A 23,728-nucleotide genomic window follows, 5' to 3' on the forward strand; every position below is an offset into this window, starting at 1 on the left:
TGACATACAAGGCTCTGCACTGCAGCTGCTGCAGTGCATGCAGAACATCCAACCTCTGGCACAGTGGCTTCTGGCTGGTGGAGGGGCAGAAAATAGATCCAGGTGCTTGCAGCTCTCTGCACATATTGCAGCCTGCTACACAGGCTGCCAGCACTGCAATAATGCCCAACACTGCAGTAATGCCCAGCGCTGCACCGGGGCTGATTGTGTTCCCAGCACAAGGAAAGAAGCCTTAGATCTTGTTTAAAAAGAAGTTGGGTGACATGTGTCTTCATCTTCACCATGGCCAAACCCTGAAGCAGCCTGAAATGCAAATCTAAGGCATCACCCATGACATTGTCTCTAGGTGCTGGTCTTTGAGCACTATCTGCAGGGGAAGATAGACTGGGACAAGTGCGTGCAGCGTTGCATGCACTTAGTACCCCTTAGCACCCCCACAGCCTATTGCTACTTTATAGGGGCAAATGTGGCAACATCTGGCCTCACTCAGGTTCCCAGTTCTCCTGGCCTCGTGTTGGACTGATGGGATGAGGAATTTTCCACGTTGTGTGTTAATTCCCATTTGCAGGGCAAATGCCCACTCCCACCCAGCACTCCTTCAAGGACTGCTCCTTGATGCTCAGCCATCCCAAACACGACCGTGGCATCATCCAATCCAGCCCTGCATGTGAGCAGTACCCTGGATCAGCTATTAATAGCAGCTCCCCTCTCCCCTTTTGAGGGCTGGTGGGAGTCCAGGGTACATCCCACTCTCTTTTCTTGAACAGATCCTGAAAGCAGGAACCATTTGTGGCTTTCCCGACCAGCGTGTCTTTCCTTGGCCTCCAGCATGTTCTATTTTCTGTGCTGTTTACTGTTCTTCTGTGGGCTGTCAGGTTTCCACGCTGGGGAAAGGCTTGTAAATGGGGGGGGGGTGGGCAGTGAGTCCTCAAGGAGTGGCTACGGGAAGGCAGGGATGGAGGAGCACAGAATGGCCTTTATCACAGCCTAGGGGATGTGTGGCTCATAAATCCAACCCAGGCAGATAGGGGATAAATCATCCCAGCTGGGACACTGGTGGTTACCCATGGTTAGAAATTAACTTTGTGTTGGATGGGTCCCAGGCTGTGGGATGGGAAGGGAAGGCTGCTCTGGGCAGTGTGCCTCCTGCCTGGACAGCCCTGGAGGCAGGCTGCAGGCAGGCAAGGAGATGCCCACTGCCCTGGCCCAGGCAGGCAGAGCTGGTGGGCACAATTAAAGTTGGAGTGATGAAGCAAACAAGCTGGGGTGGATGCTGTGGATGAACCTGTGTTGTGGGTGATGATGCTCTGGCATTCACTCTGACCTGTCTGGATTCTGGCACTTTGATGAGTGTCTGTGGCCGCTGCACTCATCATCGTGGGGCTACAGCACACTGGGCACTAGGACTGGTCTACATGGGAGAGGACAGGGACCCAGGGTGGAAGGGAAGGTGGCAGGGTGTGCTTGCAGGGCAGGAGAAGGTATGTGCTTACAGCAGGACTGTCACCTTTCCCCCGAGTTTTGGCAGAAATGGAAGCCTCATCTGGTATCACAGGGACATCCAGGCTGGGGCAGTGTCTGGCCTGGCTCCATACCTCTGGGGGTGGGAGAAGACAGTGAAGCCCACAGACCATGTTTCACTTTCCATCTGCAGTATCCTTCTAGTTCCAGTTCCCCTTCCTCCGATCCCTAGTCTTCCCTGCCCAGCTCCATGAACATCCCCAAACTCTACTATGTATAGAGCCAGGGCTTCCATGTCAGCTTTTAAGTATGCAACCACAGCAACCTCTTCTTCTGCTCAGGTCAAGTGCTCACAGCTGGGACCATGTCACTCTTGGAGTCTCAGAGCACCCACTGAGGAGGAAGAGGGGAAGGGGCAGGGGTGATGGGGACACCCCTCCTGCAGTGGGTCTCCAGGCATCTGGCTCTGCTCACTGCTGGCCAGCTCTCTAATAGCTCCCCAGCTTTCCTTTCTAATGAGGCTCTAATTGGAAGCCGGTTGTGCTTCCCTTCCCTTCCTCTCAGAGCTCTCCAGTCCCAGTGCTGCAGGGTGATTAAGCTGAGGTTTTGGGTTTTTTTAATATGGCAGAATTATTTTGGAAGGGCCAGGATCGTTACATGACGGGCTTCTTGAAAAACCCCAGGCTTCGCCTTTCAGACGAGGCCTTTTCAAGTGGTTTTGCACAGTACACGTCTCTGGGCAGCGACCGTCTCGAACAGTTACTGTTAATTATAGATGCCTCTTTCCCGCTCGCCCATTACTCAAAGGATTTTTGTGTGTTTTAACAGTGTTTTACATCAGCTTGAATAAGACTCTATTCAGTATTTCCAAGAGCTGGAACTTGGGCATCCCCTGCTGTATGTGTTGTGCTCTCCTCTCTGCATCCCTGGGGCCAGGGACCAGGCAGCCAGCATGGGCACGAGACTTCTTCTCGCTGCCCAGCCACTGCATGCACTGCTCTGGGTGCAGGCACACTCTTTTGGTGTCCTTCTGCTTGGGTCTGCATGCTGAGCTCCTTGGGCCATCTCCTGAATCCACCCTCCGTCATCCTTACATGCTGAGCTCCACTGCCTGCTTGGTGCACGCTCAGCCAGACCATGTGCTCACATCTATGTCGTCCTCTTTGCCCAAGGATTCAGAGTCAGCGACAGCATCAGGCACAATGGTCCCATCATGGGCTCCTTGGGATGTGCAAGGTCGTCTTCTTGCTGAGTTCCAGGCCAGTGTGTTCCCCTTGCATTAACACAGTAGCTGGGGCTGTTACCCAAGTTCTCCTTCATTGCCCAACTATTCAACAGCAACTTATTGCACTAATGTTCTTGACAATGCTCTTACATCCCATCCCATCCCATCCCATCCCATCCCATCCCATCCCATCCCATCCCATCCCATCCCATCCCATCCCATCCCATCCCATCCCATCCCATCCCATCCCATCCCATCCCATCCCATCCCATCCCATCCCATCCCATCCCATCCCATCCCATCCCATTTGTACCCTCTGCCTGCCACCATTTATTCCAGCTTGCTTCCTGTGTTTTACCTAAGGGGTAGGCTTTGAGAAGAGCTTGCATCTTCTCCCATGACAGCCAAACTGGTTTAGCTGTCCTCCTTATGGAAGCATCTTGTCCTAATTTTCCGATTCCCACTGCAAACCCCAGATGCTCAGCTGGGAATGCTGGTTCCTTTGGAGAGCTCTGGTGGGTTTGAGAGGGGTGATTGCCCACTGCAGAGTGATGCTGTGCCTTCTTTCCAGCTGCAGACTACTGGTGTTTCTCCTGAAGCATTTCCAGATGAAGAGCCAAGCCCTGAGCTCTGGGTCTCCCTTGAGAGATGGGAACCCCCTAGACTGTGCTGAGCACTCCACAGAGGGGGCATGGCCTCATGAGCAGAGCAACCTGCCCAAGTGCTGGGCAGCTGTGCTTAGCAGTGGGTACTCCTGCCAGACAGTGCAGCTTCAGTCAGTGCAGAAGCCTAGAAGGGTTGGAAGACAAGGAGCAGCATCAGGACTGTTCTGCTGACCGATTTCGCAAGTCCAGAAGTGGCAAGAGCTTCCCCTGTGTCCTCTATGAACTGCTGGCTGCTCCTGCGAGAAACCACAAGTTGGGGGAAAAAGTGGATCCTCATGCCCACCATCTACTCTCCTAAAGGCTGGAGTAGGGACTGAGAATGGTGGGGGGCAGCTGGGGGCACAGCAGCATTGTTCCCCATTTAGGGAAGGGGGGAATGTGCCTTGTTTGGGCACCTCTGCAGCCCTCACCTCCTCCACCTCTGCATACAGGGCACTGTGGTCAGGCCCATTTATAAAGCTGGTAAATATATTGGCAGAGTTTATGTCCCCTCCAAAGGTCAATATTTGTGTAGAGTTTAATTTTAACTTAACAAGCAGTTGTTTGCAGAGGCTGCCCTGTTTGTGTGTGTGTGTGTGTGTGTGTGCGCTCCCCGCTGATCGATGCCTGGGGAGGAGTGTGAGTGGCTGGGGTGTGTGCACTGACTCACTGGGGTGCAGAGGGGGTTGGTGACACCTCCCACTCCCGGAGATGCTCTGGATGCAGGGGCAGCACCGTGTGGTCCAGCAGATAAGGTCCAGGGGCTGTGGCTGAGTCTATAAATGCAGCCCACAAACCTCTCCGGGAGGTGATGGTGGGCAACGTGTGCCATGTGAGGCTCTGAACAGCAGCCCATGGGGACAGTGGCTTTCCCAGCCTGTTCTGACCGGTGTTCTGGGTTTGCTGCAGGCAGCCCTGCAGCCACACAGCCCCCAGCCTTGTCCCTTCTGAACCCATGTGGCTTTTGTGGCTCTCATCTGTGTTCTGGGTCTCCCAGCTGAGCATGTTGTTCAGGCTGGTTCCAGGACTCTTCCAGTATTGCTGCCCATGGGGTTTTATACTCCCTGTCCACCCTCCCACCCCAACAGGTAAGGCCAGTCTCCATCCCACATGCACCTGCAACACATCACCAAGGCTGGTGGCTCCTCTTTGAGACATCTAGAGCTGAAGTGCCCCTGCACAGGCAGGAAAGAGTGGAGAGGTTCTAGCCTCGTCTGTGCCCAGGCACCCAAGGCTTCTGTGTCTACTACCCCCAAAGCTCCTCTGGCTGAAACCCCAGGCTTTACCCAGGGGCAGGTACCCTACCTGGGCTTGGGGAAAAGCTGTGCCACTCATTCACTCCATAGCATATCATCCCTTGGAATAGAGGCCAGGATCTCTCGGGTGCCTGCGGTGCATCCTGGCATCCTGGGGCAGGATAGGTCAACAAATTGGATCCAATTCCTCCCCCCAGCCCATCTTGCCCACAGTACAGAATGTGTTGTCTGTGGGAAAATGGGAGAATAACAGTGGGAACAGCCCTGGCTTGCAGGAGTTTTTCCAGCAGCCTAGAGGCAGGGAGGAGGGGTGCAGCTGGGGGAGAGACAGAGAGGACAGAGCCCACCATCCCCGCAGTGCGGCTGCTGAGGCTCCGTGTTTTGCAGCCTGCCTTGTGGGTGCTGAGGTTTGGTTTCCTTCTTTCTGCTCTTTTCCTTTTCCTCGCCAGGCCCCGGGGCTGCTGCCTGACCTCAAAGGGAAAAGCAGGCTCCGAGGGACAGCAGCAGGGATGGGCAGGGGTAAACACGGGGCTGGGGCCGGGCAGCAGTGGGTGATGGAGGTGAGGTCATGCCGTGACGTCTGCCCTGTGGCTTTGGGGACAGCCGTGGTCAGGCTGCTCAAGGAGGGGCGGCTGTTTTCCTGCAGCTCCGCCGCTTGCTCCTGGTGCCCGTCTAACTTATAAACTTTAATGGCCAGTTTAAAAGGTTCCTGCCATGGGCACCTTGTTGCCAGATTTAGGTTTTTAATTTGGAAACTTTCCCCTCTGTGGTCAGAGGAGGAAGGACTTGGGTCCGCTCAGGGCCAGTCATCAGGACACGCGGGTGCCAAGGAGACAGTCCGAAAGGACCGTGCTGTCGTCACTGGTGTCGGGACAGGCTTGGCCACGCATGGGGCAGACAGGCTGCAGGAGCCCCACGGTCCCCTCCCGCTGCCCACATATCGGGGGAATAAATTTAGCTCCTCCTCCGCCGCTGGCTGGGGGAGCACCGTAGCTGCCACCTGCTCCGGATCAGCACAGTGCTGCCCCTCAGCCCCGGGATCAGCACAGCTCTGGGCTGTGTGGGGGGTGTTCTCAGCCTGCAGCCCTCGGGAGACACCGGGGGCACACAAGCCTCAGCTCACAGGGGCAAGTGCTGGGCTACAGCCATGTTTGACCCTGCAGGTGCCAGCAGAGCTGGGGTTAGACAGAGCCAGGGTTAGGTACAGAGACAGGATTGTGCACAGAGTAATGCCTGGATGTAGTGCTTGGCAGGAGGAGAGGATGCAGGACCTGCATCCTACAAGAGACACTGAGGGCATGGCACTGCTGCTCTTCCTTCTCCTCTTCATGTCCCACCTTCCCTGAAGCCCTTCAGCAGCCCCTGTGAGGTCTGGGTTAGCAGAATCACATTTACCTACTGCGAACTCAGCTCTCCTCTGCCTGCAGACTCAAGAAACCCTTGCAGTGCCCAGGAGTTGTTGGGTGCTGGGACACAGGGTGGCACCTGACCCTTTGCATTCAACAAGGAAACCAGCCTGTAAGCTTGATGGGAGCCTCCAGTCATTCCATCCAGCCCTGGGGAGAACAGGGACACCTTACACCCCAGCTGCAGCCAGCTGGGGTTAGCAACAGTGGGTCTCCAAGGAGTGACCATGGCTTGGCTGGGTCTGTCCTTGTCACCAGACTGGTGTGGTGGGGCTTGTCCATACATTTGTGCTGTACAGGCTGGTTGTCTGAGAGCACTGCATGAGGGCTGGTCCTTCCAGTGCATGCTGCTGTATCCATGCTCTGATGGGCTGGGTCAGAGCCCAGCCTGGAGCATCTTAGCTAGCAGGAGGGTCCAGGACTTTGCTGGGAGTCTGGGGAGCTGAATGGCAGACAAGATGGCTGGCTTGGCAAAATTCTGCACCCCTGGGGTTGAACTTCCCCAGGGTGGGCACCCAAAGCACTATAAATACACATGAAGCCAGAGGAGCAGAGGAGTGGCCCTGGTTTACCAGCACTTTCATAGCAGGGCTTTCAAGTGGTTCCCCTGCCTCTTCCCCATGAGCCAGTGGCACATCTGCACGCAGCCAGCTGCCTCCAGCGCTGTGCCACGTGCTCTGTGGCCGCTGGAGCTGGTGCCACGTGCCAGCCTTAGAGCAGCCCTGCCTTTGCCAGCCCTGTAATTGATTCCTGCTCTCCTGCACGGGTGGAGGCTGCAGATCTGTAGCCTGGTAGGAGGCAGTGGGCACCAGCTGCAGGAGGCAGCATGGGCAGAATGAGGAGCAGCCCAGTCCTTGCCTCAGCTCTGATGTCCACTTGAAGAGCTGCCTTTTGAGCTTCCAGGTGTTTGAAGAGGTTCTCTGCCAACCTCAGTTCCCAGAGGCAGAGCATTTGAGGGAACCCCATTCCTCCACTTTGGGGCTGCTGAAAGAGCTGGGGTTGTTGGGGAGTAAAGAAAGATCTCTGTGACTATTTGAGATGATGGCAGCTGATGGCAGTGCAGGGTGGGTCTGCAGAGGTCCCTTGTTACTTCTCCAAGCCTGCAGAAAGACCTGGCCATGGTGGTATCAGGGCTTTAAGTTGAGGAGGATTTTGTAGCCTGGCACCACATAGGAGACAATATATTTGAGCATGTTATTATGAATAAGGTTGAAGGTAGGTGAATTTTTAGACTGGAGGGTGGTGGTGTTCTACGAGAGAGGAGCTGCGAATTTTATTTGAGCACATTTTATGTGAGCACAGGGCAGCTGAAATCAGATGTCCTTGGTACCTTGCCTTCCAGTGCTGCTGCTGACAGATAGTGCTGCATGGAAAAAAAATGCATAGAAAAATAGGGATGAAAATGGTGAGGCTTTAAAAAAACACTGTTTTAGTCAAAGGGCATGGTTTTGTCTGGAGATGGCAAGGGGTAGGTGAAACCTTCTGAGCAAGGCAAGAATGAATGGAGAGAGTGATGTGATGAGTGGCCAGGGGGCTGGAAAAAGAAGCAGTTGCCAGAGCTGAGAAGGTCTTTGCTCCTCATTGCCCAAGGGGGAGCAGTGAAGCTCTGCTCATCTCTCCCAGAACAGGCTGGGATCCCCACTCTTGAAAGCAGGGAGCAGCTTGGGCTGCAGTGGCTGAACCTGGCACGACAGAGATGGAAGAAGCTGCAGCAACAAGGGGAAATCTGCTTGCCCAGGTGGAGCGACACAGCATGGGTTGGGGCCACGGCTCCCAGCTCCCCATCCCTCTGTGCCTCCCCCAGGTGTCACCACAGGGACCCTGTCCCTCTCTCCAAGGGATGAAAGGGCGAAGGTGCCCTGACAGAGTGTTTTATTTGCAGCAGGTGCCTGAAATCCAACCGTGGTGGTGCTGTAATCCCTCCCCTCACCTGGGGATGAACCCATCTTGAGAGGCATGGCAGTGCAGGGTCAGGCCCTGCCGTGTTGGGATTGCCCCTGCCATAACCAGAGTCTCTCCCTGCAGCCTGATGGGCTGGTCCTGCTGCAGAGACAGGCGCGTAATCCCTGATTTCACAGCGCTGGCATGCTCTGTTTGCTTGTGGCAATGATCTCTCCTGCCCTGTCCAGCTCCAGCCCTTGGCCAGACCCCAACCTGCAGCTCTGTCAGCTGGGATTAGGTACAAAATTTGGGCTAAGATATCTTTGCTCTTGGCTGGAGCAATGACAGAGAGGGGAAATGTCAGACTGTCATGTCTGGAGATGGAGAGATGGAGCTCCTGCCCTGTCACCAACCCATGTGTGGCATTCTGCAGAGCTGCCTTCAGCCCCTGCAGCCAGCACTGGGGTTTTGCAAGCCCCACACAGAAGAGGAGGATATAGGCAGAGATTTCCCCATCTTTCTGATGCTGAGGTTGTTCCATGAGATGGTCATAGGTCCCTGGGCTGTCTGGAACCAGGGGTTGTGAAGGAGAGAGAAACAGGAGTAGTCCATGCAGGTCTCCTGTTTGCTGTGTGCTCCCTAAGCACTCATTGCTGTGTCCAGCTTGTTCCAGCAAAGCCATGTTGAGAGGAGGAGCTGTGGAACAGCAGCCCCCTGCCTTTGATGCCTCCAAGAACAGGACTGGGGGTGGTTTGGCAACAGAAAAGCAGTGATGTCCTATGGGATGGCTGGCAGCCTAGTGCAGGTAGGGGAGGCAGAGCAGGATCTGTGGCACCCTGGCAAACTGCAGCCTTGGACTTACAGAAGCACTCTATCTGTGTCTCACTGTTGCATAGTGCTGAGCCCAAGCCGAGGCTTCTTATCACCTCATGACGAGGTGCACAGCCCTGAGCAGCCCTCCACGTCCCTGCAATCTTGCCCTCTCCCAAAGTGCTGCTTCCTGCTTGTCTTGCTGGGCCCTGGCTTTGTTGGCTGAGCTCGCTTAGCTTTGACAAAGTTTACAGTGCTGGAATGCAGAATGGCTGCTGGCCTCTCTCCAGCCTAAACATCCCCACCCCAGAGTGCGACAGGCGCTGATAAGGGTGAGTGCCACGGCGGGCAGGTATCTCGTGCCCAGCCCGCGACCTTACAGCCACACGACCTTGGAGGTTGTCATTTATCTCACACGGGTGTGTGTGTGCACGCGAGCTGCCTCCCATCCCCAAGAAATGTTCTCCGCATCCCAGGTTTTCTCTCCAGGCCAAACCCACATGCACGTTGCCTGAAACCGACTCCGAACAGACTCCTTTGATGAGCAGGGCTTAAATATATATTTGGCATTCCAGCGGCAGCGTGCCGAGCGTGGCCAAGGGTGTGAAAGTGTTTGCTTGACAAACTCTGGGGGCTCTCGCCTCTCTGCTGGCTCTGGGGATTTGCAGGAGAGAAATATCAAGGAATTTTTCACCTCTCTGTTTTGTTTTGTGTTTTTATTTTGTTTTCCTTCTGCGAGTGCATTTTTAGCTCTGGTGAAAAGTGCCTGATTGACAGTCATAGAAACTGAGTCCCCTCTCTTTGCTGACACAGGGGCAGCAGGAGCAGACATCCCAACCTGGGCCCAGTTGGGAGAGGGAACAGTCCTGAGAGACTTGCATTGAATGTGGGGTCTCCCATCTCCTCTCCACTGTCCCTGTCCCCTCCATGAGGCCAGTGCTGTCATGGACCAGTTTGGGTACCAGCAGCATGGAGTTCCCCCACGTCCTAGAAGTCGCAGGCTGTGGTTTTCTCAGAGCTGGCCCTTCTGCAAAGACCCTCTCTCTGCTGAGGGCAGTGGGTTCCAGTCACCACTCAGCTGGCCTTAGGGAGCCTCAACACCACATTGTGGAGACACCCATGCCCATTGCTGCACCAAGGATTTCCCAGCCAGTGTCCCCATGTGCCATGGCACAAGCTTGGGACACGTGCTGGTCTCCAGGCACCTTTGGGGCTGCAGAGGGTCTTGTCACTTCATACCTGTGGGTGGGGAGATGGAGCAATAAGAGCAGAAAAGTGTCTCCATGGGCAAGTTGCAGATGGACAGGCTGGTTGCTTGCCACCTCCTAAAATGATGCATAGGAGGTGCTGAGGGCACAGAGTCAAAACACTGATCTTCGCTTGCCACTCAGCCCCTTCTGGGCTGCAGCCTGTGATGGGGCAGGAAAGGCAGCTCCATCACCCGTTTCTGTGTGACACAGGATCCATGGAGGGGCTGGGATGTGCAGAGCTGGAACACTGGGCTTGGATGTGAATCCAGAGATGTCTTCTGCATGGTGGGGAGGGGGAGGGAGGCAAATCTTCCTCATCACTGCATCTTCCACTGCATCCCGCACCTATGGAAAATGGAGAGGGAGCCCTGGGCAGTGGATTTGGTTTCAAGGCCCATGTCGGCAATGCCTGCTACAGCAGGCTGAGAACCTGGCTGACTCTTGGGGAGGGGGCTGAGGGGGCTGCATCTGTGTGTTCCCAGCTGTCCCCAGTGTAATCCTTCTGAAAGAGAACCCTCTGCCCTGCTGCATCCCCATTGTCAGGTCACAGCGCTGCCTGACCCTAAATCACCTGCCACTCCCAGCCTGATGAATCATCATGGAAATAGGGGTGCTTCCCCCCAAACCAGCAAAGGGAAAGGGCCTGGGGTCTGTGGGACAGAGATTCAGACCCTGGAGGCTGCAGAGCAGGGGTTAGGGTGTTGGTAGTCCATGGAGAGAGGCATGGTGCCCAGGGACTGCAGGACAGAGGTTGTTACCATTTTGCAGAAGGATTGGGCTGCTGTGAATTGCAGCTGCTGAGAAGGGGATATGGAGGGTCTGTGGGGCAGGGTTGGGGTCCTGGGGGGCCATGAGACTGGGGGCAAACTATGTCCCTGGGGCAAGGGCAGGCTCGGCTTGGGCTCCTCGAGGTTTCCTTCCTGGCCCACTGAAGAATCGCTGGCTTGTCTGAAGGATCATTGACCTGTGGATTTCCTGGGCAGCAAGTCCCTTTCATGTGGCCGCTTGCAAACTCTCATGACATCACCACGGGCTGCTCCTCCTGGAGACAAACCCAGTGCTTTTTAGGGTTTTACCTTCCCCCCAGCCCCAGCTTGTGTGTTTTGGCCAGGGGGGACCTGACGAATCACGTCCAAGAGCAGCCACTCTGGCAGGGAGATGGTGTGCAGGGCTGGGGGGCAGGGAGAGGGCAGTGTGTCCCCCCCTTATTGAATAAACATGGGCTGGCCAGGGATGGAGGGGGCTTTTCCAGCCTGGACCACACCCTGGGGGGCTATTTTTTGCCATGAATGAAAGGGCTGTGTGCTCACAGGGCAGGCTGGCCTCCTGCCGCCGCTGCTGTGCATGGAGAGCTCTCTTGACACTCAATCCTAGTGCCTGGCTGGGGACCAACATCTGCACTGAGCACAGCTGGCACTGCCCGTGGGACACCTGGGTACTGGAACAGCTGGGTACGGCCTGGGGGGACACCTGGGCACCTGGCACAGCTGGGCACTGCCCGAGGGATGTCTGGGCAGCTGGTACCAACTGGGCACAGCCTGGGGTGACAGCAGCAGGCTGCCATGCCTGGGAAACACGGTCTGTCACAGGGCAAGGGGAGGTGATGGTGACTCAGTGGCTGTGCCAGCAGCACTGCCAGGGCTGCTGGGGCATGTTGGACCCAACCCTACTGGGGCCATGTGCCTGGGGATCTGCCTGAGGCAGCTCAGCAGTAAGCCCTGCTGCCCCCCTGCCCCACACAGAAACGCTTCCTGCTGAAGTTTCGGGTGACAATGAGACAGCATCCCCAGGGGCTGCCCCTATGGCTGCACCCCTGCCTGGGAGGAACTGCAAAGCCACAAGGGTGGAGCAACTGCCTCCTGCTCAACTTTGGTCCTAAACACACCCAGATTCCCCCCAAAAGCCCCTAATCCCACCTGGCTCAGCACCAGCTTCCTCTCTGCGCCTTGTTAACTCACCTAATCCCTTGTATGCCAGGTTTAGGGATGTACTGGGTGCAGTATTTCCATGGTTGTCCCCCTGTCACCCCCAGATTTTGTTTCTCAAGGAGTATGAGGGCTGCTTTGCCAGTTCCCAGCCCTGACCCACACTCCAGCTGCCTCTGCTAGCCTCAGTGCCCCAAAGGTCCCAGGGGAACCATGTGTGCTTGTGCCCATGAATGAGTGGCCTGTCCTTGCTGGGTGGAGCCGAGGTGCTGGATCCCACCCTTTGCTGTTCCTTATCACCACACAGCATCCTTATGATTCACCAGGTGTGGCTCCCTTTCCATCATCCCACTTTGCAGGAAGTTTCCTGGCCAGCCCCCCATGAGCTCTGTGCAATAATAACAAGCTGGGATGAGCTGGCTGGCCTTCCTGAGCAACCCTACAATAACAGACCAGTGCAATGTGTCCAGCTTTCCTGAGCAGACAATAATAAACCCGCATGAGCTGGCACACTTTGTGGAGGAACCCTACAATAATAAACCTGAGTGATGCATCCATATTCACCAAGTTAGCCTAAAATAACAAGGCAGTGTGAGCCACCCAACTTCCTCACAGATAAGCGAGGTGCCTGAGCTGTCACTCTGGAGAAGAGGCATACTGGCCACCAGGTCTCATGTCTTCTGCTCTTGTTTCTGGAGAAGGCAGCCTGTGTCAGTGATAGGTCAGGTTAGTGGAGGTGAAGGACTTAGATACTATCAGCCTGTGACTCTGCCTTCCTGGAAGCAAGTCCTCACTAGTCCTGACATGCTGTGATCTGCTACACTTCAGGGCATTCTCCTTGTCCATCTCTCTTGCCAAACTGGCACCCAGTGCCAGCTTCCACGAAGGCTCTTCTGCTGTTACCTCATGGGCTGCTGGACAGGGGACAAAAGCCCATGGTCAAGCTGGAGCTGGGAGTGCTACCAGCAGCTGCCACCAGACCCTGTGCAGCAAGGCCCAACATCTTCCAGCATTGCCCAGGTGGGGAGGCAGTGCTGGGCACTGCTAGCACTGGACACAACTCTTTTTCAGGGACTTTGTTAGCACTTGGGCAGGGGGAAGGCTTGGATGCCCACGGGTTTGCTTGCCAGGCCTCTTTCCAAATGGGATGGGGTAGGGACAGCTCACTGTGGCTGGAACCACTCACCCTCCACCAGGGTCTCTGCCAAGCCCCAGGCTGCTCCTGGTGGGTTGGTCCTCACAGGACTGGGGAGGAGATGCTGCAACCTCCTGCCCTACCTCTGCTCTGCCGCTGACCCTGCTTTCCCTGGGATTGATCCCTGCGCTTTGGATGCAGGAGTGAGCGGGCAGGGCAGGTATAGAACCCCCCCAGCATCCCTGCATGGGGGGAAACAGCACCTACCCCGACGTGGCAGCGGCACAATGCAGAGCCCCCGCTGCCACCACGCCCCTCCGCTCAGTGTCTGCGAGAAAGGCTGTAACCCAAGCCACAGAAACAGCACAAGGAGAAAAGAAAAGGGTATTGAGCGTTGGGGCTGCTGCGGTCGCCGGCCAGCATAGACTGCTGGTTGTTAAGCGGGTGCCTCGCTTGCAAAGGCTGCCTTGATGAAGTGTGAGACAGCACTTACGGAGGGACCGGGCAGGCATTCTCGCTCCATCTTCCGCTCACAGTGCCGCTCTTTATGCGCCTGACATTTGCTCGCTGGAAAGGCCCCTGAAGTCAGGGGGAAAGGAAAACATTGCCGGCAGCAGGGCCGGAGCGGTGCTGGGAGGAGTGCTGTGCCGTGCCGGGCTGGGCTGGGCTGGGCCGGGCTGGGATGCTCCTCTGGCCCGGCCTCACCACCCGCTCTTCCCCGGGGTGACCCCTTCACCTCTCAGCAGCTCTCCGGCTGCCTTCCCCTGCCGGCACCGCCGCTTCCTGCCAGGTGTGCTCAGCCTGGCTGCCTGCCTGTGCAGCCCTGGCCATCCTGCCCGTGCCTGCTCCAGGGGCGGGCTGGCAGCACCGCCAGCTCTCCTAGCTGCTGCTGCTGCCGCTGCTGCTGCCGCTACTGCTGCACATCTCCTGGCAGTGCATGACAGGAGGGATGGAGACAGTGATAGTGCAGTCTCAGAGCTGGTCCTTTAGCCACTTGCTTCTGGGGTATGGAGTGTCCCAAGGACTGCTGCAGGAAGGGGGAGTGCAAATAGATATAAGATAGATGGAGGAGCTGGGAAAGGACATCACTGGTAAGTGTAGGGCACCTTGGGGGGGGCTGAAGGTGGCTCTGTCCCCAGGGAGAGGGTCATTGCCCCACAGGGGAGCTGGGGCAGGAGACTGGGCTGGGCTTATTCCCAGGGAATAAGCACTCTCTTTCCCTCCCTTGATACTACCTAAAAGGGCACAGTTCAACCCTCTCCATCTATTCTGTTGCAGACAGATCCTCAGCTGCTGGTAGAGGATGGGTGAGCATCTATCTGGATACCAGAGTGGGTCTCTCCCTAGTCTGACTGACATGGGCAGAGATTCCCAGCACAGATCCAGCAAGCCATTCCAGCCCCAATCCCAGCAGCATGCACAAAGCTTGTGGCAGGGTAGAGTGCCAAGGGCAGCCGGGCCACGAGGCACAGGAGTGCACCAGCCATGGAGCCCTTCCCCTGCCCACCTTCGACTGCCACAGCAGCACCAGATTTCATCCATGCCAGTATGGCAGTGGCCATGTGAGTGCCAGAGAGCCAGTCTGCCATTCCTGGTCTGTCACTCCAGCACGTCGCTTCCATGGAGCCCGCTGACGGGGACTGCCTGGGGAAGCCATCCTCCCCCTTGGTGCACACCCCTTGGCTCCAGCCCCGGCAGGAATTATTAAGTGTGCCCCTGTGGAGCATGTGCTGAGGCTGGCCACGGGAATGTGGGCAGATCTGACATACAAGCCACAGCAGCCAGGCTGTAATTTCCAAACAGGCCCCATTCGCTCTGTTTTCCAGTTAAAAATATATTAAAAAATAGGAATGTGGGATTTGTAGTGAAGAATGTTGGTAACCGCTTTGAACGTCTGGTGTGATAATGAAAGGGTCAGTCCTCAGCTTTGAGCATGACCAATTTAGACTCTGGTGCTTGGCAGTGGTGCGGGGGCCCAGTATGATCCAGCCTGCCTGCAAACCCATCCTGGGCAGGGGGTGGCTAGATGCAGAATGCCTTGAAGATAGATTCTGTACCCTGCCTACCTCTGACCTTGCTGCAACTCTGCACTGGGGTGCAGCCCCATAGCAGCCCCCTGAGCTGCCCCTCCACACCGTGGGGCTGTCAGTGAGCACAACTTTCTCTCAGTATGAGGCTGGGCACCTGCCCCCCTTTGCTGGGCACCCCCCTCCAGCTGCAGTTCAGGGTGTGCTGCGGAGCCTCCCGTGCCGCTACCGCAGCCTTGAGTCCCTCCTGATACTGGGGCATCCCACTTGGCCTTGTGGCCAGGTAGTCATAACAGGCCAGACGAGCCATGCCAGCTCCCGGGGCATCGCTCTCTGGTGCCTGGCGAGTCGTGTGGGGCACCCTGGCCAGCACTCCCCCAGCTGCCAGCTCTCTGCTTGTGCGGCTCCCCGGAGCTCAGACATCATGTTTATCCTGGAGATGGGTAATCGGGGAAAAACAAGTCACCAGAGGCCAGGGCTGATGGTGCAGTGGGGACAAGTTGTCTGCAGCAGGGTTCAGCTTCAGAATGGAGCAGTAGGGCAAGGAGGAAGGGGAAAATCCGCTGTAGCCAGGGTTTGTCCCCCATCCAGCCCTCTAAGTGACACTTCGTTGTCCCTCTCAGCCTTCGGGGCCATCAGGTGGCCGGTGGCCGGCACAGCACGCTCTGCTCCCTGCTGAGTCATAGCTCTGCAGGGAAACGCTTCCAGCTCTGGTTATAACCCATTTCCCTCCGGGGCTGTGAAGTGCAGCCTCCCAGTCCCGCCGCGGGCCAGCTCCAGCCACCCGATGGCCCTGAGCCCGCGGGCTGCAGCCGCCGGGAAGGGCAGCGGCAGGAAGTGGCCGCTGACTCCCAGATTCCACCCTGGGCTTGCTGGAGCTGAGCCCTTCCCGCAGGCGTGGGCAGCAGGTGCCCTGCACCTGCAGACCCCTGTGCCACCCCGGATGCCCAGTCCCCCCAGTGGCACTGGGCACTCTTCTCCAAGTGCTTCCCCAAGGTGCCACCTCCACGGGGGTGTGTGTGCTGCTCTTGGGGACACTGGGTGGCTGCAAGGATGGTTTGCCCCATTCCCAGGGGCACCGTGGGGACACTGTGCTGGCTCTGGGCAGCTGAGGCTGGGCACTGAGTGAGCAGCTGCCCTGCCCAGATCCTTGCTTGAATGCTCTGAAGTGGAGCAGCCTGAGCAGCCTTGGGGTGCCTGGCCACAGGTGCCATCCTGGATGGGTTGGAGCAGAGGGAATTGGGCAGCACTCTGGATGCATAGCCTGCCCCATTGCCCTGGCATTCCCCAGAGACCCGTCGGTGGCAGGGAGAAGGGGTGAGCACCGTGGTAGTGGCACCCAGAGCTGGCTGGCTCTGCAGGGGACTCTCCTGCCCTCCCGGGGCACTGACCCACGCAGTGCTATCTAGTACACTTTGCTTACTTCACTGCCATTCCTGACTTTCCTGGGAGCTGCTGTTTGCTTTTCTCTGAATTATGACTCCACCTTGTGCCTTTGATCTGGGCTGTGCCGGCCACCCGTGACCAGGCCCTCTCCTGCCTTTGAAGTGCAGTCACCTTCCCAGCCTTGGATGCTGCTTTTGCAACCTTGGGTGCAACCCAGGCTCTGTGGGGTGAGACATGCAAGGCAGGAGCATCCTTGGGGTGCCTGAGGTGCTCAGCATCCCTCCTGCTCTCTGGGACCTTGTGATGGGCCAGCACAGCTAACAACTTGGAGGCTGGGCAATGAGGCATTGGGAGATGTGCTTGCCCAGTACCAAGCAATCCCAGGGATGCTTGTGGGATGCTGGTGGGATGCTGGCAGCAGAGCATCGCTCCCTCCAGTGGCAGTGGGCAGGGACAGAGGAGGTGACCTGTATAGCAGCTGGTCAAAAAGCAGATGTCAGTGCCATCCATTTCCTACAGCCAATGGGCCTTTCATGCCTGTGACTCCAGCAGAAGAGATGAGACCTGCATGGAAAGTGTCTGTCTGGGCACCAGCCAACCCATCCTGGCATCAGCCCTATCCTGCCACCCTGTCTGGCAGGGAGCAGGGAGGAGGAATCAGCCTACCTATTCTGCTACTGGGAAGCTGGGGTCAGGCTTTGGACTCTGGCCTTGAGTGGGTCTGAGCGTCCCCATTCCCTCCCCACTTTCCTGGCCCAGAGAGGATCCTACCTTATCTGTTACACTTTGTTCTCCTGCTGTCTGGGTGTGGAGCAGGGCAGAGATTAGTGTGTTCAGACCTTTGACACACACACATACACACACACACACACACACACACACACACAGAGCCACACAGCTGTGTGTGCACCCATGAGCAGCCATGCTCATGTGCACACTGCTGCACTCACAGTCCCTGTGCTTGTCATCATGCTCACACTCACCTGCACTTGTAGGCCCACACTGTGTCCTACACACCCCTGCAGCAGCCCTTCCAGGACACGTTTCCCCATCCCTGCACATGTTTGTTTGAGCACTGTGAGCTATGTTATGTTCCCAGTGGAGTGTGGTACTCCCCCAGCTTGCCAAGATCTCTCATGTGCATCAGCATGATCCAGCAGGAAAAGTGGCATCCCACTGGCAAGGGGTACAAGCAGGAGGAAGACTTCCCATGGCAAGTCTGGAGGGAATGAACGTGTGTGCGGGGAGGCAGGAGCTGTTCTGGCAGACTGGGAACAAACCTGGGCATCCCTCGTCTCACTGTCACATAATTTTCACTTTCTGTGGTGCCTTGCTCTGCAGGCTGTAATGGCAGGCAGGGGCTACCTGTTCCCACCTCTTATTAGGTCATGTCCCTGCCCAAGGCTCACTGTCCATATTCACCAGTGCAGCCCATGCTGCTGCAGGCAAGGAAGCCACAGCCCTTCCAGAGCAATCTTATCTCCAGCATTTCATGAATGACCCAAAAACCTCTGCAGTCTGCCTCCCAATGGCAAGGCAGCCCACTGTCTGGAGCAGTTGTGCAGGGGTGTGCACATGTGTGTGTGTTTGTGTGTGTGTGTGTTTGTGTGTGTGCTTGTGCACAGCTGGAGCAGCCACATCCCACCCAGTGCCAGAGCTGCCTGTTCCCACAAACTCTGCTGCAGTCCTGGGGTGAAACAGATGCAGCCTGACAGGCAGAGGGGTGCACAGCCCCTTCTCTGCCCCACAGCAGCTCAGTGGCAGGTGACCTGGCAGGTGATTTGCTGTCAGGGTGATGGTGCCTCTGCTTTCTCCCACAGACCCTGCCCGGGATCTGCGGCGCGGGAGAAGGGCAGGCGTTTGCCTCTGCTCTGCAGCAGCTCTACACTGCAGTGACACAGCAGGAGGCCAAGCAGGCTCGGAAACGGCATTGCTCTGGTGAGGAGTTTCTCAGCTCTGGCATGGGGAGCATGTGATGCAGCTGTTCCCCTGGCTGCTGAGCCCCGTGTCCTGGGGTAAGGGAAGTCTGGCCCCAGGTGCAGCTCCCCTCATGCAACACTCTCTCCCTTTGCTTTCCCCCATGGGCTGGGCTCCCAATCCAAGCACAATTCCTGGAGTGAGTTTGGGTAATGCCCCATGCTCCCTTATCTCAATCCCAAATTGCATCTTTTTCTGGTACCAGAGGGTGACGTGGATACAGCAGCCACTGCAGAAACCACAGAGCATCCCCATCCACCTGCTCCATCCCAGGAGGATGAAACGACATCTTCCAGCGAGAGAACCTCGGTGAGTGCAGCTCTAGAAAGTCTCTGTGTACCAAGGGCAGGATGGGACCACATCTCCTTCCCCTCCTCTCCTGTGCCCATCCAGGATGGGCTAGGAGTCTCACCTTGGTTCCCAGCCCATTCTACCCCATGCATCCTGACTGGAAAGTGTGTGATTGCACGTGTATATATTTTGCACTCCCACAACTTAGGTGACAGGAATGTCACTGGTTGCACACTTGCACACATCCTGCATGACTCTGCAAGGTGGAACTGACACTGCCTCCTCTTTGTTTCCAGCCAGCCTCCTCCCCAGCTCAGAAGCCCCGGCTGCCTGCAGCCAAGGCCAAGCCAAAGAAGGCAAAAGGGCTCTTCAGCTGAAAGATTGCTGCCAACCCTGCTGAGGTCTCTGCTTCCCCCAGCATCCAAGAGAGGGAGTGCAGAGCACCATGCATCATCTACCTCTTCTCTGCATTTCCTGATGGACCCTGCCCAGGTCATGGTCCCCTCCCAAGATGTCTCCAGTTGGGGAGATGGAACTCCTTTCTTCAACCGTGTTTCAGGAAACAGCTTTTCTAACTCTTTCTGGGTGCAGAGTTTGCCCAGGATTCCTCTCATGGCAGAGCCAGTGCTGGACCTGGGAGAAGTGAGTGGGATGCTGCCAGTGGGTGTGGGACAGCTAGGGCTCTGGCAGAGCTGTGGGGCTTGGCTGCTCTTGAGTAGGTTTTCAATAAATGGCTGTGTCTGGGTGAGATTCCCTCTCCTACTCTGTTCCACGAGGTCAGTAGTGTCCAGGAAGGGATGCAAGCTCTGGTGCTGCTGCATTAGGCCAGTCCTGATGTCCCAGGGGTTTGCAGTGACTCTGGACAGTGAGGTGACAGCAGCTCATTGCTCCCAGCATGCTGTGCCTCACCCTGAGCAGCAGTATGTGTTTTGGGGTGTGCACAAGAGGATGCTCAGATCATGGGGCACAGCATGCTGAGGGGTTGGAGCCCCTGTTCTTGTCCCATACCAGGATACACACCGTGTGCTGGTGCCTGCAGAAGCAGGCTGGCAAAGGCCCTGGATGGACCTGGATGGGCTGCAGGACACCCTACATTTGCAGGCACCTCCACCATCGTTACTGGGCAGGTGATACTGGGTTGATCCATGCTTTGGCTCCAAGGAGAAGGAGACAACCAAAAGTTAATAGTCACTGAATGCTGCCAGGCCTGGGAGCAGCCCTGGAGCAGGTTACAGAGGCTCCCTGGACACAAAGCACCACTTCCATCCTTTCACACTCCATCCATCCATCCATCCATCCATCCATCCATCCATCCATCCATCCATCCATCCATCCACTCCTGCTCTCCTCTTCCAGCCCCTGGGTCCACATGCTTCCTTCAGGACTGGGACCCTATTCCTGTTCCCAGGTCCGAAAACAGCAGGCAGGCTGCAGTCAGTGGTGCTGCTCTCCTGGGACCCATGCCCCCGGCTGCCCTGGTCCCTGGGGCTGGGCCAGCTGCAATTCTCCTGGGCAGCAAGGGGGAAACAAAAACATCCGGAGCAGCCCCTGTGTCTGTGGAAGGGGAATGAAAGGGCCTTTGCTGGGCCACAGCCGACCAGTCCCAGGGCGAGTGCAACCAGTTGCTTTTTATATTTCCTTTCTGAGGGAGCAGCATGCAGGGCAAGGGTGGGTGGTGGGAGGGAAAGCCATGGGATGGGGAGCTTGTGCCGACTGCCGTAGCTTACGTATCCTGCATTTTCCCAGCTGCAAGCATCTTAGCTTGGCAGCTTTGAGTCTGCCTGCTGGGCACCTACCCCCAGGGAGGGTCCTGCTACTAGCAGAGGGGTAGGACTGGGCCAGCAGGAGTTTAGCAGCTTAACAGTTTCCTGTATCCTCTGTCATCAGGTTGCCCCGTGCAACCCCTGTTCCATCCATATGGAGTCCATCTCTGGTGCAGGAACTGCTCTGTTGTGAGCCTGGTCCCTCAGCTTCGTGCTGGCTCTGCAGTTTGTGCTGTTCCCCCATGCCTGCCAGCACGTTCAGGAGAAGTGCTTATCACCCCAATGAGGGCATCTGGCTTGTCTACCCCTTTTGGGTCTGAAGAGACATCACAGGGAGAGGCAGGGCTGAAACAATCCCAGCCTGGCTGTGCCAGTGGCTGGTGGGCTCCATAGGGCAGGAGTGGGTGATGCAAACCAGCACCTGCATCCCTAGGTCATTCCTGTGAATTACTGTCTCTGTTTCTCCCTGGGGTACTCAGCTTAGGGGAGCCAGTCCCAGGGATGCTTCAGAGATGTTGCTCATGAGCCTGTCCTGCTGCAAAGTCTCTGTGGAGTGTCCAGCAGCCCTAAAGACCTGCTGCAGGGACAGATCCTGTTCCATTCACCCCTTTCCCAAGGCAAGGGAAGGTGGGGATGCAGGAGCTTCGATGGGGGGTAAATAAAAGCAGGAGAGTCAAGACAGTAGGAAAAAGAGCTTTGCCAATGTCCCCCAGGGAACCGCAGGGACCCTGGCCCTCAGGACTCCAGCGTGGGGCCACTGGTTCCTCCCTGGCCCAGGTTGTCGCCAGCTCCAGGGAATGTCACTACACATTGTCCCATCCTGTCATGCTGGGGTTTCCTTCACTGTCCCCACCCCCTCCTCCCTGGAGCCAGCTGGATTTGAGCTCCCGACACACATTAAAGGCCACAAGTTCGGCCTCAGCCTCCATAAATTTGATTCCATAAATATTAGTTTTCGCAGGGTTTAATGAAGCCGTTATGCTGGGCACGGCCCAGCACCCCGACCCGTGCCCTTAATAAGGGCTCTGTGGCCTCGATTAAAGGGACCTTTCAATCGCTGTCAAGTATTTTTAGAAAAGGAAAAGAAAAAAAAAAAAAAAAAAAAAAAGAGAGAGAGAGAGAGAGAAGAAGACGACCAAGGCAGCGAATAGGGAGAGGAAAATCCCAAACCCGTCCAGTGCAAAAATAGAGAAATAGCACCACCTAGACTGCCTGGCTCGGCTCCGCTCCCGCTCTCCCTGCGCAGCTCCCGGCTCCGGGCAGCCCTGGGAGCCCAGCACGGGATGTTCGGGATGCTGCGCTGCCGCGCGGGGCAGGGACAGGGGGATGCAGCGGTGGGAAGAGCTGAAGGGCAGAGGGAAGAGGCACTGGTGTCCTGTGAATGCAGGCAGGAGCAGTGCGTCCTGGCATCCAGGCCAGAAGTCCCGGCAGTGCCTGAGAGTGGCTGATTGTTGAGGGAAATGCCATGTGATACAGGGACACTCGCTGCTCTCTCCCACCTCCGCTGTAGCAGCAAGGGTCTCTTCCCATCAGGGGGAAACCCAAGCAGGAGTGCCCCTACCGAGGCAAATTTTCTCCCTAAAACGCTGATTATCCCAACCTTGTCTCAGCCTCTGGCTGCCTCCCCATGCACCCAGCTTGGCTACCCTATTGTGCTTGGTGTCTGTCCCTCTCAGCCCTATGTGCCTGCAGGCTTTGCCTGGCAGAACTGGCTGACGTTGGGAATGCTGCGTGGAGAGGTGATGGACTCTGCACCCAACAATAGGGCACTGTCACTGCTTGCTGTGGCCAGAACCAATGCACAATGCCACAGCCCCTGCATGGGCAGGAGTTGCTGTCACCAGCAAACCCAACTCCCTGTCTTCCAACCCGGGCTTCCATGGGACATGAATACTGTTACCAGCAAGGGCAGGGTTACTGCTCACTGTGAGCCTGGAGCTGCTAGAAGGGGGTCAGTGGCTTGTGACATGCACACCGTATGCTGGCAGGCTGCAGAGGTTATTTGGAGGTCTGGGTTTGTGACACTGGCATTCTTAGGGAACTTCTCCCTAGGGAAGTGCTGCAGCCTCCAGATGTAGTGCTATCCCAGATCATCCTGCTTCACAGTCTTGTGATGTGGAAACTGGGAAGCTAGGCTCCCTTTGTTGGGGGCACAAACTACCTTGAAGGATCCTGTGAATCTAGTCCAGGGTCCATAGGGTCTAATTTTCCTGTACTAGTGATGCACAGAGAGTTGTGTCCTTTCTACATTCCTGAGAAGCCAAGGGCAGAGGTGGAAAATGGTGCTGTGGTACATCCCCTCTGCTCTCTTTGCTTAGGATGCTCCACTGGAAAGATCAGCTGAAAAAGTGTACAAGTGGAGAGGCCTGGGGCTGCTGGCCAGATGCCCTAGCTCCATCATATGTAGGAGCAGTGGGACAGCTGCATCTCACCATCCTGCTTAGTGGCAGGTCTTCACAGAGGCTCTGGGCACTGTTTTTGGGTATGCAGTATGAAAACCAGTACAAAACTCTGATGGACCATGACTACTGAGTATGAAGACCTGATGGAGACACCTCTGGCCAGCTGCACTTTGCTTGCAGCTCCTGTGAAGCAAATGTTCTGCTGGGAGCGTTAGACAGCAGCATCCCAAGTCTGTGAGTGATGCTGACTCCCCAGCCTGCATCCCTCTTGTCCCGGTTGCTTGGCCCTGCTGAGAGCAGCGAAGTCCAGCAGCCAGAGCTGGATGTCTGGCTGGGCTATTCCAACCTGGGCACTGTGTATCCCTATGAGTGACCTGGTGAGGGAACATCCCTGAGAGAGTTTGTGTGCATGTGGGCATCCCAAGACACTGCCTCACCTGGGAAGATCCTAGGGAACCAGAGGGTGTGCAAGTGGACCTGTGCCGGACCCCTCCCCAGCACACAGCTGGGGAGAACCCAGGGGGAGGCCCTTCAAACCCTCGCTCCTGAAATCAGGGTGTTATATTTACTTTCCCCTTTTGGCAGCTAGAAGGGGAAGCCCATCCCAGCCCCTCATTGTTGTCTCAGCGAGTTAATCAGATGCCATAATCCTGTTGTGGAAATATCGGGCCTCCCTGGAAACAATGGGGAGCGAGAATATTGTGGTTAAATTTCAACCAGCTGCCTCCCTGCTCTGTTTGATCCCCGCCCGCAGGCCCGGGCCCCTGGCGAGCAGGCGGCGCGGCGGGGGCCGGAGCCCCGGGGGTGCCACCCCGCGTCCACTCGGCCGCGAGGGACCCCCGCAGGACGCCCCGCTAGGGGGGCAAGGCTGTGCGGGGACCGGGCGCGC

The 23,728-nt window shown here is 56.7% G+C and overlaps 1 protein-coding gene across 5 annotated transcripts in view; it reads left to right on the forward strand.

Moving 5' to 3' along the window:
- Positions 1-19,422, forward strand: part of LOC306804741 (non-homologous end-joining factor 1-like) — a 48,358-nt gene extending 28,936 nt beyond the window's left edge. For 4 of the 5 annotated variants that reach the window (XM_079311703.1, XM_079311707.1, XM_079311704.1 and 1 more), the window contains 3 exons: positions 18,227-18,344; positions 18,589-18,692; positions 18,971-19,189. In XM_079311703.1, the coding sequence (XP_079167829.1) occupies positions 18,227-18,344; positions 18,589-18,692; positions 18,971-19,051 (303 nt within the window). In that variant the 3' untranslated portion in view covers positions 19,052-19,189. Of the gene's footprint in view, positions 1-18,226; positions 18,345-18,588; positions 18,693-18,970 lie in introns of all 5 variants that reach the window. The other variant, XM_079311708.1, reaches the window with a different exon arrangement.
- Positions 19,423-23,728: the final 4,306 nt, after the last annotated feature.

The sequence above is a fragment of the Erithacus rubecula genome (assembly GCF_903797595.1).
Source record: "Erithacus rubecula genome assembly, chromosome: 8".
NCBI classification, from domain to species: Eukaryota; Metazoa; Chordata; class Aves; order Passeriformes; family Muscicapidae; genus Erithacus; species Erithacus rubecula.